This window comes from Sminthopsis crassicaudata, chromosome 4 (genome assembly GCF_048593235.1).
Source record: "Sminthopsis crassicaudata isolate SCR6 chromosome 4, ASM4859323v1, whole genome shotgun sequence".
In the NCBI taxonomy this organism is placed as follows: domain Eukaryota; kingdom Metazoa; phylum Chordata; class Mammalia; order Dasyuromorphia; family Dasyuridae; genus Sminthopsis; species Sminthopsis crassicaudata.
This window is the reverse complement of record NC_133620.1, coordinates 281306189-281321243: the sequence shown is the minus strand read 5'-3', so window position 1 is coordinate 281321243 and position 15055 is coordinate 281306189. Positions and strand designations below refer to the sequence as shown.

Sequence of the window (15055 nt, the reverse complement as noted above, 5' to 3'; positions counted from 1 at the left end):
AGTTACACCTTCTACAAGAACTCTTTCCTAACTTCTGTTAATGCTAGCATTTCCCTTCTGTTGATCATTCTACAGTTTATTCAGTTTATACAGTATAGTTTATCTTACATAGTTGTTTACATGCTATCTCCCTGTTAAACTATGAGTTCTTTGAGTGTGGGGATGGGACTTTTTATATATTTATTTCCCCAAAATTTAGCATGGTGTCTAGCACATTTTGGTGTTTTTATTGAGTAGTTTCAGCTGTGCCTGATTTTTTGTGACTCCTTTTGATTGTTGTTGTTATTGTTTGTTTTTTGGCAAAGATATTGGAGTGGTTTGGCATTTTCTTCACCAGCTCTTTTTACAGGTAATAGAATTGAAGCAAATTAGAGTTAAATGACTTGATAAGGGTCACACACACAGCTGGCCATATTTGAACTTAGGTGTTCCCTACTCCTGGCCCTGCACTCTATCCACTGTGCCACCTAGCTGTCTGCATGGAACAGTGTTTAATAAATACTTACTGATTGATTGATTAATTGAAGTAGATAGGGATTTAGATGTGATAGAGATTGAAGTTAAACAGAGGATTTTGGAGAAAGAAATAGGGAAAGAAAAGACATTTTTTCATAGTGGAATGTTTCCCATGTGCTAAAAATGTAAAGGGAAAGATTATAGAGGAAATCACTGTCCCCTCAGAATTCAAACTTAATCCAATCAAGAAGAAAGAAGTCAGTATAGAGAAGAGGATATTTTTTATGCTAACTTTGAGAAGGGGTTGACATCTTGGTGTTTGGTATATGCTCTATTTTTGCTTATGCTTATGCTTTGGAGACTTGATGTAGCCTTAGCCCAGAGTTTCTTGGAGAGTTCCAAAAAGACATATAGCTACAGACAGTAAAAAAGCAACATTAAATCAGAGTATGACTAGGTAGTGAGATATTTACATGGTGTTCAGGTCAGAGAGAGGGCATTTTAGGAGTGGAGTGGGAGGAAAACTTGAAGGATGTTTATATGATAGTGATAACATTGGAGAAAGAACTATGAGAGGTTCTTGTACAGACAAGGTAACATAAGGGCAGATGTCAGCAAGAAGAATAAAAGCAATGAATTAAAACTCAGAAGATGCTGAATCTAATCCTTTGTCATCTGATGCTGTATCTGTCACAGACAATGCATGTGACTTTAGAAAAACTTCTAACCACTGTGCTTCTAGTTCCTTCTCTATAGAATGGCGTAGTTGAGTAAGATCAAGGTTTCTCAACTTTTGGGCAATTCTAGTCAGTGAAGTTTATAATCCTTATCTCTGAATAAAGTTGCTTAAATGCATAAAATAAAATATATAGGATTTCAAATGAAACTAATTATGTTGAAATTCAATTACCAAAATATTTAAAACAAGTTCACAATATAGAAATATGTTTAGAAGAATTAGACATGTTTATCCTATATCAGATATCTTGTCTTAGGGAAGGGAAGTGGAGAGGGAGAAAAATTTGAAACACAAAGTTTTGCAAAGGTGAATGTTGAAAACTATCTTTGCATGTATTTGGAAAAATAAAATACTATTAAAAAGAACAAAAAAGGTCACAGATTGTAAGTGAAAAGACTTTTTCACCTCTAAAACTGTGACTAATCCCATAAGGCTTCATGAAGGAACTGAAATTTGAGACCTGTTTGATGGGTTGGTAAACTGAACTTTCAAGAGAGAGCTTTAGACAGGTATAAGGCAATTGGATGAAGATGTAACCAAGATAAACAGAGAAAATAAGCTACTTTATGTTGAGTTACAGGGAATCATCACATAAATGGTCAAAGGATATGAATAGACAATTTTTAGATGAAGAAATTAAAGCCACCTTTAATTTAAAAATGCTCTAAATTGCAAATTAAAACATCTTTGAGGTAAAACTCATATCTATCAGTTTGGCTAAGATGATAGAAAAAATAATGCTAAATGTTGGAGGGGATGTGGGAAAACACCTTTGCTGTAGTTGTGAGATCATAAAAAAAGAAAAAGGACCCATGTATGCAAAAATGTTTGTAGTGACTCTTTTTATGGTGGTGAGAAATTGGAAATTGAGTGGATGCCCAATGTTTGGGAAATGAATAACTTGTGGCATATGAATGTAATGTAACATTATTGTTGTATAAAAAATGATGAACAGGCTGATTTCAGAAAAACCAAGAAATGAAGAGATATCTGATTTCAGAAAATCTAGAAAGACTTACAAGAACTGATGCAGGTGAGCAGAATCAGGAGAACACTAAGCACAGTAAACAGCAAGATTGTATAATGATCAATTAGATACATAACTAGAGTTAGCTCTTCTCAGCAATGCAGTGATCCATGACAATTCTAAATTGTCTTGGGATAGAACTTGGGATAGAAAATGGCATTTGCATTCAGCAAGAGAACTATGGAGATTGGATGTGGATTGAAGCATACTATTTTCACCTCTTTTTTTTTGTTTGTTTGTTTGTTTGCTTTTACTTTCTCATAGTTTTTCCCTTTTGTTCTGATTTTTCTTTCACAATATATTTAAAATGATTATACATGTATACCTATATCAGATTGCTTGTTGATGGGGAGTGGGAAGGTAAAAAACTTTGAAACACAAAATCTAACAAAAAAGAATGTTGAAAGCTATCTTTACATGTAATTGAAAAATAAAATGGTATAGAAAATAAAAGAAAAAAATCATCACAGATATTACTTAAAACACAGTAGCATAAAACTCTGTAGGTCAAAGCCAAGTGAAAGGCTTTCAGACCTGATTTTCTGGATCATGGGAGTTATTCTAAAACCCCATGCCATTAGGGCAATGGAAAATCAGGGCTTGACATGATTGGTCAGAGTCAGGTTGATTTAAGATTTTGGTGACAGTGACCATTAGGAACTATATAAATATAACATTAAACTCTAAATTTGAGAAGTAAAAAAAGCTAGAATTGTGAATTGGTTAAGTGAAAGTTAAGTTTCAGTCCTTAATTAGAAAAGAGCACTCATAGGGATAGTAATTAAGAAATGGGATATATTCAAAAGCCATGATTGTTTTCTTCTGCTTTTGCATGTGTGCTTTCTAATAACATCTCTGCTAAAATGTTTTCAATAGTTTCCCATTACCCAGAAATAGCTGCATAGTACAGTGGACAGAGCATTGGCCCCAGATTCAAGTGAATCTGAGTTCAAATATGACATCAGATGCTTACTAGCTGTGTGACCCTAGGCAAGTCACTTAACCCTGATTGTTTCCTACTCCCACCAAAATAGTTCCCTATTACCTACTGATATTATAGTTATAATATCAAAGAGGAAATAAAATTGCCTTTTAAAATTATATTTTATTTTTACCAATAAATATGTCCTTAATGTAAATGATACCTTTCTATTCATCCTTATCCTACCATTTAACAACATCTATATTATGGCTCTATTTCTAGCCTTATTTCATGCTGTCCTCCTTTATGTGCTCTACATTCTAGTTAAATTAGTCTGCTCACCATTCCCCATTCTTGTCCTCTTCATAGTTTTGCTCATGCCATCCTCAGTGTCTATACTCAGAGAACTTATATCTACTAAGTGGCATCTGACTTAGAGCTTGAAAGAAGAGATTTCAACGGGTAGAGATGGTGGGAAATTTTAGGGATAGAGAATAGTATTAGTGAATTAATAGTAGTGAGAACGATGGAGGGAGAATCTGGAGGTGGAAGATCCGTTAGAAGATATTTCTAATACTCTAGACAAGAGATAATGACAAAGACCCGAAATAGAGTAGAAAGAATTAAAATTCAGTTGCTAAAAGCATTTAATTGTCCCTGGGCAAATATATGTTCTTTAAATCTTACTCTGATTGTTTGGGGAAAAAATTAGCAAGTATACTTATTAGCAACTTTTATATTTGTTTGGATAGTTTTGTTTTAAACAGAAAAAAGCAATCCATAATCTTAGGCAGGGATGCAATGTTAACCATGATTCAATCAACCATACTTTATAGGAAGCTAGACTGTGATTCTCTGGTTTAAGCACCACTGTAATCTCTCATGATATAAAAATCAGTAATCGCACACTTGGAAATGGAATTAAATGAGCTGGAAGAATCTTTTGAAACCACGTAGTATATTTTAGTAGTACATTTTGAAACCACGTAGTACATTTTGTAGAAGAAAAAACTGAGATTGAGATTCAGTAACTTGCATGAAGGTCATCTAGCTCTAAGCAAGTGGTAGAGGTGATAATATGAACGACCCACCTCCATTTGTACCTTAGCTTTTCCTTGAGTTAATAGCAATCCTCTATATCATTGAAAAAAAAGGAAAATGGCAGTGTGAATCATTTGATGGTGAAAATTGGGTCAAGTAAAAATGTTAAAGGTAGGGAGACAGTTCTAAATATACATATGTGTATATGTGTATGTGTGTTTGTATGTATATATGTACAAAATGAGGCTGAAAAATGGGTAAGCCATAAACTTCTGTGGAGCTGAATTTTGCAACAAATTACTGTACCTCTGATGATATTTTTTTGCTGTTTTTTTTCTTCTCTACAGGATGAGTTGGATCTCACAGACAAAAATAGGGAGGCCATGTTTGCACTGCCATTGGAGAAGAAATGGCAGATCTACTGCAGCAAGAAGAAGGTGCTTTCTCTACTATTTCTACCACCCCCCCTTTTTTTCTAGTTTTTTTGGTCTATCAGCTATTGGGATGGACTTTCTTGTTCAAGGAAAGTCATCTATGCCATACAGGTCCATGAGTATGAGAACCACATTTATTAAGACAGTATATTGTGGCTGGAAAGGCAGTGCATAGAATGCTGGTACTGGAGTCAGAAAAACTCATCTTCCTGAATTCAAATTAGACACTTACTTAGCTGGACAAATCACTTCTTTACTTCATCTGTAAAATAAGCTGAAGAAAGAAATATTCTAGTATCTTTTCTTTTCTTTTTAAAAATTCTTCTAAGTAGATATTACTTGGTTTATTATATAGAACAAAGTATAGGAGGCATACATAAGGGGCTTGGAAGAGATGCACAAAGTGCAGTATATTTGGATTGGCTTTATCTTCTGGGATTTCTGTCTGCCAGTACATTGCAAGTGTGGTTTAATCCCATTGATTATTGATACCAGTAATGCTTGAGTCCAAAGAGAATTTAATATAGTTGCTTGTTTATGCTGCATTACCCAGTATCTTTTCCAAGAAAATTCCAAATGAGGTCATGAAGAGTTGAACATGGATGAAATGACCGAACAAAAAACTGTGGATATGAGGTTGTAGGTCTAGGTTGGGAGGTCATGGGGAAGAAGATTTTCTGAAGCATTCTTGTTCTAATCAATCAATAAATCAATCAAGACTAACTATTTATCCTTCCTCACAAGAAGTTTATATACTAAAGAGGGAGACAAGCACTTAGGAATGAATGACTAAATTAAACATTTATTAAGTGATTACTAAGTTCAGAGTACTATGGTGACCTCCAGAAATCCAAATAAAAAATCAAGATAGTTTCTGTTCTAGAGAGGCTCACATTCTAATGGGAGAGATAGACAGATAGATAGCTAGACAAATAGATAGATAGTTAGAGATAGGATACATATAAAGAAAATTTATACAAATAGATTAGGAAAGAGAGAGTACCAGCAGATAGGTGTGTATGTGTGTGTGTGTGTGAGAGAGAGAGAGAGGGGGGGGAGAGAGGGAGAGAGAGAGGGGGGGAAGAGAGAGAGGGAGAGGGAGAGAGAGAGAGAGAGAGAGAGAGAGAGAGAGAGAGAGAGAGAGAGAGAGAGAGAGAGAAAGTGTGTATGTGTAAGATCAGTAAAGTTTTTATATAAAGGGTAGTATCTAAGCTACACTTAGGGGAAAGAGAAGGACTCTAGGAAATAAATGAGAGTAGGATAAATTCCTGGCATGAGGGATGACCAGTGCAAATACACAGGAACAGGAGAAATTATTCCATGTGTAAAGATTAGAAATAACATTTTGTTTAGGTTTTGTTTAGGCACATAATTTGGAAGGAGAGCAATGTCCAGTGACTCCAGCAAGTTAGATAAGGCTTTAAAAACTAAACAGAGGAATTTATACTTGATCTTAAAGGCAATAAAGGGTCAATAGGATTGACTGAGTTACATGATCAAATCTGTACTTTAAAAAATCACTATGGCTTTTCTGTGTTAGACGGACTGGAGTGAAGAGAGATGAGGAGGAGGCCCAATTGGGAGGTTATTGCTAAAATGCCTGAATAAGAGTGATAGCTATTTGAGCATAGAGTAGAAGCAACAAAAACTGGCAGTTCTTTAGATATGTGTGGTGAATAAAAATGAAGAGTTAAGGATAATGCTAAATGTTCCACTCTTAAAAACCATTGAGCTTTACTATATATTGTCAAAAGAGCAAAGACCAAGCCATCCCTGCTTTTCCAGAAGAACATTCAGATGGCATTCATCCATTTCACATATATTCTAACCTCCTTTATATAGAAATTATTGCTGTTTCCAAATGAGTACAGCACTGTGCTCTATCTGGGACTAATTTATTTTCATCTCTCATTAATTTTCATTGCTCTTATCTCTTCTTACTTTCTATGTTTCTTATCTATCTCTTGGTCTCTCATTCTTCTTCCCCCCACCTCCATCTTTTTCTATTGTGTCTCTTTTGCATATTATCTCTCTTCTCCCCTATCTCTCTCTATATAGCTTTACTTATCTAGCTCTCAGGAAAGCATTTTGTAAATTGTAAAGCACCAGATGATTGAATCATTATTATTGTCATTTCACTGCATCTATTCCTTTTACTTTATCTTTGTATCTTCTCATTTTCTGGCTTCCTCTCTTTCTTCAGACCCAAATAAAAGTTATAGGAGCATTGATTCAAACTTGAAGGGAAGCCTCTAAGTGGAGTGCCCTAATGATCTGTCCCTGGCCTTGTTCAACTTTTGAAATCAGTGAATTGAGTGAGGCATAAATTGCATGCTCCTTGGATTAACTTGGATGATGTAGAAATGATTCCTGGTCAGGTATAGGGTAAGACTGGATAAATTATCTGCTTTTACCTTGTTCTGCTCTTGCCTTTTCTTCCTTTTATGCCGGGGATCCATTAGATTGTAAACTAGGAGATATTTATGGCAAAGACTAAAAATGATCCTGCCTGATGGGAACAATGCAATGAATCTCATAAGATGAGATTTAATGGAAACAAATCAAAAATGGAGAAATATTTACATAAATAAATTTTAAACTATATTTTACAAATCAATCAAACAAGCACAAATTTAGGGAGTCATGGCTAGGTAAAAATTCCTATGAAAAAGATCTATGGGTTTCAATGTGAATCAGTGTAAAACAACATCTCCCTCCAAATAAACCAAAATGAACAAAATTTAATTATGGATGTTATATTTTTTTAAGGAAACTACTGACCTTTTCTGACACTTGTCCAAAGGAGAGTCACTAGGGTGATGAGAAGACTCCATGTCTTTGAAAGATTGATTAAAAGGCCTTAGGATAATGAAGGTGGAGAATAGGAAACTTAGAGAACATATAACATCTGTCTATTTGAAAAGGGAGTACATGGCAGAAATCTGTTCTGATTGCTGCAAGGCAAGAGCTTAGAGCAGCAAGAAGTTATTCTGCTATCAGAGGAAAAAGAAACAATTCCTGACAATTGGAGCTGTCCAATAGTGGAAAGTGCTGCCTCCAAATGTAGTGAGTTCCTCCTAATTTGAAGGTATTCTAATAAAGATTAGGTTATTATTATTATTATTATTATTATTATTATTATTTTGCCAAGGATAATGTGGAGATGATTCCTGGTCACGTATGTAGGGTAAGATGAAGTGATTTATCATGCCTTTCACTTTACTCTGCTCTCGCCTCTTTTTTTTTTTTTTTTTTTAAACAGCCCATTAGATTGTAACCTTCTTGAGAGCAGAGGCTATCTTTTGCCTCCATATCCAGGGCTTAGCATAGTACTTGGCACTTAGTAGGTAATTAATAAATGCTAATTAATTGATCTCTGGTTAGGACCAAGTTTTGAGTAGAGCTAATGTATTTGTTGTTGTTCAGTTGGTTCATAATTAATTTGATGTTTTCTCAGAAAAGATACTACAATGGTTAGCCATTTCCTTGTCCAGCTCATTTTATAGATGAGGGAACCCAGACAGATGTGGTTAAGTGACTTTCCCAGGATTACAGAGCTAATAAGTGTCTTCCTGACTCCAATCCCAGGTTTCTATCCATTCCCAACTAGCTGCCTTTAGAATATAACTTAGAGATCAGTTAGTCCAACATTCATTCTATAGATATGGCGATTAAGATAGGGGGAGGAGAGAGTTAAATGATATGCCATGATCAATTGAAGGAACTGAGAGTGTTTAGTTTAAAGAAGGGAAGACTCTAGGAAACATGAAGATTACCTTTAAGTATTTGGAGGTTGATTAATGTGAGAAAGGGATTAGATTTGTTCTACTTGGTCACATAAGACAGAATTCAGATCAACCACTTAGGTACTTAAATACTAGGATTATGGGAAAATAAGCAAAAGCTAGTCCTTGTTTCAGGAAGCTCACAAACTAGTTGGGGATGGGGAATAGAGAATGTAAAAGCTATGTACAAAAAAGAATGTATAGAAGGAGCTTGCTAAAATTTCAGAAGGAAGGTACTAAGGCTAACAGGGACAAGGAAAGACTAAAACTCGGAATTTGAACTAAGACATGAAATGAAAGAAGTCATGAAGTAGAAGTGAAAAGGGAGAACATTTCTAGGCATGGAACATAGCCATGTTCCACAGTACCTAGAGTTTGGAGATGGAGTATTGCAATCACAAAATAGTAAGGAGGATTATGTCATTGTATCACAGACTATGTCAAAGAAATAACCTGTAAGAAGACTGAAAATGTGGGAAGGGACCAGGTTATAAAAGATTTCAAAATCCAAACAGGATTTTTTCTTATTTGTTGCAATATCATTAGTACTCTTCAAGAAGAAGGATGGAAAACAAACAGCAATTGAATAGGGCAGTAATATAGTAGGAATTGTATCTTAGAAAAATCATTTGAGTTGAGTGTAGGAGAGTTTGGAGTGGAGAGAGAATTGAGACACAGAGACCAATCAGAATAATATTGCAATAGTCTAGGTAGGAGGTGATGAGGACTATGCTAGGGTGGTAGTAATAGCAGAAGAAAGAAAGCATATTATACATTGTTCTCAAGGAATTTGCATTCTACTGGGAAAGATAATATATACATGTCTAAGTATACAGAATAAATTTTCTAGATCTATATGTATACAATATATGTAAGTAAACGTATTCCAGGGAGGGGTAGAGGACCAGTGCGAAGGCACAAAGTGATAGATAAAATGATATGTATGAGTTACAGAGAGATAGATAGTTTGGTTATACCCTAAAGTATAAGAAAGGGAAAATATTAATAATGAAGTTGGTAAAGTAGGTTGAGACCAGGACATGAAAGATTTTTAAAAATCAAACATAGGAACCTATATTTCATCTTAGAAAAATCAATGGAAGTTATAGAAGGAAAGAGATTTTTAGTCTTGAGATAAGGGGGAAAAATCTTGCTAACAGAGCTAACAAAATAGAAAGGTTTTTGTTATTCTTGTTGTTTAGATGGTAGTAAACCACTTAATCCTGTTTGCCTCAGTTTTCTCATCTGTAAAAATGAACTGGAAAAGGAAATGGCAAACCACTCTAGTATCCTTGCCAAAAAAAACACAAATGGATCATGACTGAAAAACAACTGAATGACAAAGTCATCCTTTAACAGAAGCCTTCAAGCAAAGACTGTATGTTTCCGGGGGATCAGGAAACAATTATTGTTAACATATGGGTTGGACTAGATTGTGGAAGAAAATACCATCCACATCCAGAGAGAGAACTATGGAGACTGAATATGGATCAAAACATAGTACTTTTACCTTTTTGTTGTTGTTTTCTTGTTCTTTTCTTTCTTGTGTTTTTCCCTTTTGATCTGATTTTTTTTTGCACAGTATGATGAATATGGAAATATGTTTGGAAAAATTGCACATACATAACTTATATTGTATTGCTTGCTGTTTTGGGGAGAGAAGAGAGGAGAAGAGAGGGAGAAACATTTAGAACAAAAGATTTTGCAGGCGAATGTTGAAAGCTATCTTTGCATGTATTTGGAAAAATAAAATACTGTTAAATATTAAAAAAAGAAAAAATATGGTTTGGACTAGGTGGTCTCTGAGGTCTTCTCTAAATCTGTGATTCTATAACTTTCCCATGGATATGTAGCCTGGCCCTAGTCTCTGAGAATCATTTTGCCTATGGAGAAGAAAAGTATCTAGAAGTCTGAAAGTTTGACAAGACAAGACTCTTAGGCAGCATTTAATCTTGGTACTAATATCTTTGACAATATAAAGAAAATGAGTTCAGGAGAGTCCTGGAGAAGACATCAACAGCTCCTTAGCTTTTCTTGAGCACTACCTCCACCATGGTGATTTTTTAGAGCCTTTCCCTAGGATGGGGAGTAGCCTTTTCACTCCAACTTCACCAAATACTTTCCCCATAACTCTGTAAGGCATTTATCATGTAGTACTCTATACTTAAGGTATTTAAGGTACTTAAGATATAAATTAAATATTCTTGAGAACAGGGATTGGATCTTATTTAAAGAGTGTCCCACCTCCAGTGCGTAGTATAATATTTTGTATGCAATAGGCACTTAATAAATTTTTACTGCACTGTCATCTTTTCCCAAACCATAAATCTCCAAATTATTTTTTAACTTTCCACAATGTTATGCCAAATCTTTATTTGTTTCAGGAACAGGAGGATCCCAACAAGTTGGCAACCAGCTGGCCAGATTACTACATTGATCGGATAAACTCCATGGCTGCCGTGAGTAGTCTCTTCTTATTTTTGAGGAAATCCTAAAAAATTTCTGATGAGATGCTTACTTGGGCTTCAGCATTGATAACACTTAGCCTTCCTCCAGCCCAAACAGAAAGTTTATACTTGTGTACCCTAAATCCTAGATTGCATTTTGCAACTTTTACCTTACCTTGAATATAATGTGATATTTTTATAGTGCTGATATGCTTATATTTTACAACATTTTAAGAAACACTTTTTAAAGCTTATCAAGCAATAAGCATTCATTAACAAGTGCTTCCTATGGGCCGAGCACTGTGAAAAGTTTTAGGGGATGCAGAGAAAGGCAAAATCAGTCTCTGCCTTCAAAGAGTTTACATTCTAATGGGGGAGACAATATATCAATATAAGATGGAAAAGACAATATATAAATATAGAGATGGAAGGTAACCTGAATGAGAAAGCATTATCTATGAGGTATCCTGGGTAGAAAGGAAGAGGAGTATATAATAATTATAAAAACTGGTATTAGTATTTGAAATTTGCAATACACTTTTCACATGTTATTTCCTTTTATCTTCACATAACCTTAAGGAGTAGGTGCTATTATACCTATTTTGCAGATGAGGAAGTTGAGGCTCAGAGAAAGATGAAGTGATGTGTGCAGGGTTACATGGATAGTAAATGTCATTGGAAACAGGAATTCAAACTTAGATTTTCATGACTCAAAGTCAAACTCTTCATGTATTCCATCTCAAGGCAGATAGGCAGAGTGATCCTTCTCTGCTTTGCTCCATTAATACACACATTTTTTTTCTTTCTTTCTACTTTCTCAACAGATGCAAACTCTGTATGCCTTTGATGAAGAGGAAACAGAGATGAGGAACAAAGTTGTTGAAGACCTAAAAACAGCTCTTCGAACTCAACCCATGAGGTAGCTCTGAGTCCTCTCCCTTAACCTTGATTCCCCTGGATCCAGTTCACCTCCCATGCCTTCCCTACAAGTTGGAGGACTTTGGAACATTACGTTCCTTCTTCATTTCTCTCTATATCAGCCCAGTTCCATTCCTCTCACTCTACCTCACTTCATACTACTCTGACACATTTTATTTCAATTTACCATTTTTTGGAGCTAGGAGGTAGCCGAGGTTAAGGGCTCAGGGTTTAAGAGGTTGAAGAAGAGAGAAGCCTGAGAGAGAACATTTCAGTAAATCATAAATCCATGAAGGGTCATCTTGGGAGAAGGATAGAGTGGCTATTTGGGTTCCTTTCATGGTTAGGACAATAGAAAAATGGGAGCCAGGTTAAATCTGGAAAGGATTTTCTGCAACAGGGCTGAAACAAGTTTCAGAGGCTCCTCTAAAGGAGCCCCACAACCAACCAACCAACCAACCAACCAACAATACCATCCAGGTATTATGGACACAATGGAGGTAGAAAACAGTTGCAATCCTCAAAGGGCTAACATTATAATGAAGGAGGCAACATGAGAATAAATAGGTACATACTCTCTATGTATAGAGTAGATACAAGACAGACTGATAGGGGTAGGTGTTAACAACTGGAAGATCTTAAGTCCAGAAAGAAATCTGGGAAACTAAGAGATAGAGGTAATAAGGAAGAGCGGACAATGCAAGACAGCTAATACAAAGACTTGGAGATGACAGATGGACACAGATAGTCCAGTGTGAGGTAGAATTTTTCCTGATTCGAGAAAATAAAAAGATACCACATTGAATGAAGGCCAGCCTGAAGATTCTGTGATGTACCCAGATGAGATTTTTCCCTTTCTTTCCATTGAACAGAGGGTCAGGCTGGATAAAAAGTAGAAATTATGTCTGCCCTGTGTGTGATTTCCCCTCTTGAGGCCTTTGATTCCTCCTGCTACCACCTTTCTTCGCTTTATCTTTTTGAATTTCAGTTTTATAACTAGGGTAAACAACTAGGAGGGGTGTCAGAAAAGAAAGTGAGAAGTGAAAAATGAAGGGTTTAATAAGTGGTGTCAGCCTCTGATTTCTCCTTCCCTGTGAGCCTATCATTGGGGAAGGGTAGGGAAGCAGAACAACAAACATTTTCCCCTTCCAATCAAGAGCACAGAAATGCACAAATAAATGTAAATGTGCCTTATGCTCAACCCTGTTTGGAGAAAGATACCTATTTTTTTTTTTTCTTTTAAGATTTCTTAAAGAGATGCTTAGGCTCCTGTCAGCTCTTTCTCCTATTCTATAGCATATCACTCTGAGAAAGTCCTTCAATTCTCTTGTCTAGCCTAATTACCCTTCTCTAATAGTATCTTTTTCTTCTTTTGACGAGACTGAAGAGAGTTGAGGGCTGGAATAATGAGCATTTAGTAAAGCTAATTATTATCTTTCTCACCAACATGCAATCAGTTAATCCAGAAGCATTTCGTAATGCCTACTTTGTGCCATTTGAGGCACTGTGGTAAGTGTTGAAGGAGAAAAAAAGGGTCAGTTGTTTCCCTCAAGGAGCTTATATTCTATTAAAGCAAATAACACCTATGTACAACTGGTTGTTTTCTTTTGTTCTTAAGAGAACCAAAATGATATTATGTTGGAGTCAAGGTACAATGTGTCTGATTATATCTGAGCAGGTAAGTACAAGTGGGAAATTCTACAGGTCAGGCACAAGATGGAATATGAATATACAAAGTAAATATAGTGTTATTTTAGTGAGAGGACCATAGCCTCTGGAGAGATTCTTTTAAGAGGAGGCATTTCAGCTTAACTTTGAAAAAATAATAAACAAAAACTGTATCCTTTTAGTGAATTTATGGAGGTGAAAAAGATAGTAATTAGAACTACTAAATGCTACCTGCCCTATCCTCAATCATTTTGATCAAAGATAGAAGAAGATGCTATTGGAAGAGGGCAATGAAGCTAGACAAGAGAACCAAAAGGACTTCATCAGAGTGTCATGGTATATAGAAATGGAGAGAAGCCTGTGAGAGCGCAAGCATCCCTTCAAAAATCTTTAAAAATTAGATACTTCTTTTCAAAGGAAAGGAATCTAGGTATTGCAAGAAGCAGAGGTAAGAAAGCATGCTTTCCAGATTTGGGAAATAGCTTGTGCAAAGAGCAAAGAAATTGAAGATAGAAAGACATATATAATGATCATCAAGGTCAATTTAGCTAGATTTTAGAATGTATGAATATCTGTAATAACCTAAAAACATAAATTGAAATCTATCAATCAATATTTATTAAGTGGCTATGATGTGTCAAGCCCTGTGGAATACAAAAGCATCAAAAGGCAGAATTTTCTCTCAAGGAGTTTATAATCTAAAGCCAGGTTATAAAACAGAGCAATGCCAAATGATAGGATGACGAGGAACTAATGTGTGGGTATAATGTACTTGGAATACAAATATAATATGAATGTTATGTATAGTAAATACATAATATAAATACATGCATAGCTATGAAGAGCAAATTGGTGCACAGTGGTGTGGGTTATTAGGTATTATTATTACATTATTAGGTATTGCACATGTGAAAGAACAAGGAGGTAGGTAGGTCAGTGGATAGAATGACAGATTTAGAATCTGGAAAACTCATCTTTGTGGGCTTAAATCAAGTCTCAGACATGAACTAACTGAGTGACTAGAGGGAAGTCACTCAATCCTGTTTGCCTTAGTTTCCTCATCTGTAAAATGCACTGAAAAAGGAAATGGAACCCCCCAAAAAACCCTCAAATGGGATCATGTAGAGTCAGACACAGGTGAAACTCCGAACAATAAATAATAGCAACAAAATGTGGAATGCTATGTCAGTGTACCTTGCCTACTCTCACATTCTTTTCTCCCACTCCACGCTGCTCTCCTTATTCCCCTCCCCAGATTTGTGACTCGATTCATTGAGTTGGATGGGTTGACCTGCCTCTTGAACTTTCTTCGGAGTATGGACCATGCCACCTGTGAGAGCCGAATACATACATCCCTTATTGGCTGCATCAAGGCATTGATGAACAATTCCCAGGGTCGTGCCCATGTGTTGGCACAACCTGAGGGCATTAGCACCATTGCCCAAAGCTTACGCACTGAGAATAGCAAAACCAAGGTGGCTGTGCTTGAGATCCTGGGTGCTGTCTGTCTGGTGCCTGGGGGCCATAAGAAGGTGCTCCAAGCCATGTTGCACTACCAGGTGTATGCAGCTGAGAGGACACGCTTCCAGGTGAGGGATATGAGAACAATATGAAAGTC

At 35.9% G+C, this 15055-nt stretch overlaps 1 protein-coding gene across 3 annotated transcripts in view; it reads left to right on the top strand.

The window, feature by feature from the left end:
- Window positions 1-15055, top strand: part of DAAM2 (dishevelled associated activator of morphogenesis 2) — a 137022-nt gene that overhangs the window by 84427 nt on the left and 37540 nt on the right. For all 3 annotated transcript variants that reach the window (XM_074311009.1, XM_074311010.1, XM_074311008.1), the window contains exons 3-6: window positions 4533-4622; window positions 10789-10863; window positions 11676-11770; window positions 14693-15026. In XM_074311009.1, the coding sequence (XP_074167110.1) occupies window positions 4533-4622; window positions 10789-10863; window positions 11676-11770; window positions 14693-15026 (594 nt within the window). The remainder of the gene's footprint in view (window positions 1-4532; window positions 4623-10788; window positions 10864-11675; window positions 11771-14692; window positions 15027-15055) is intronic.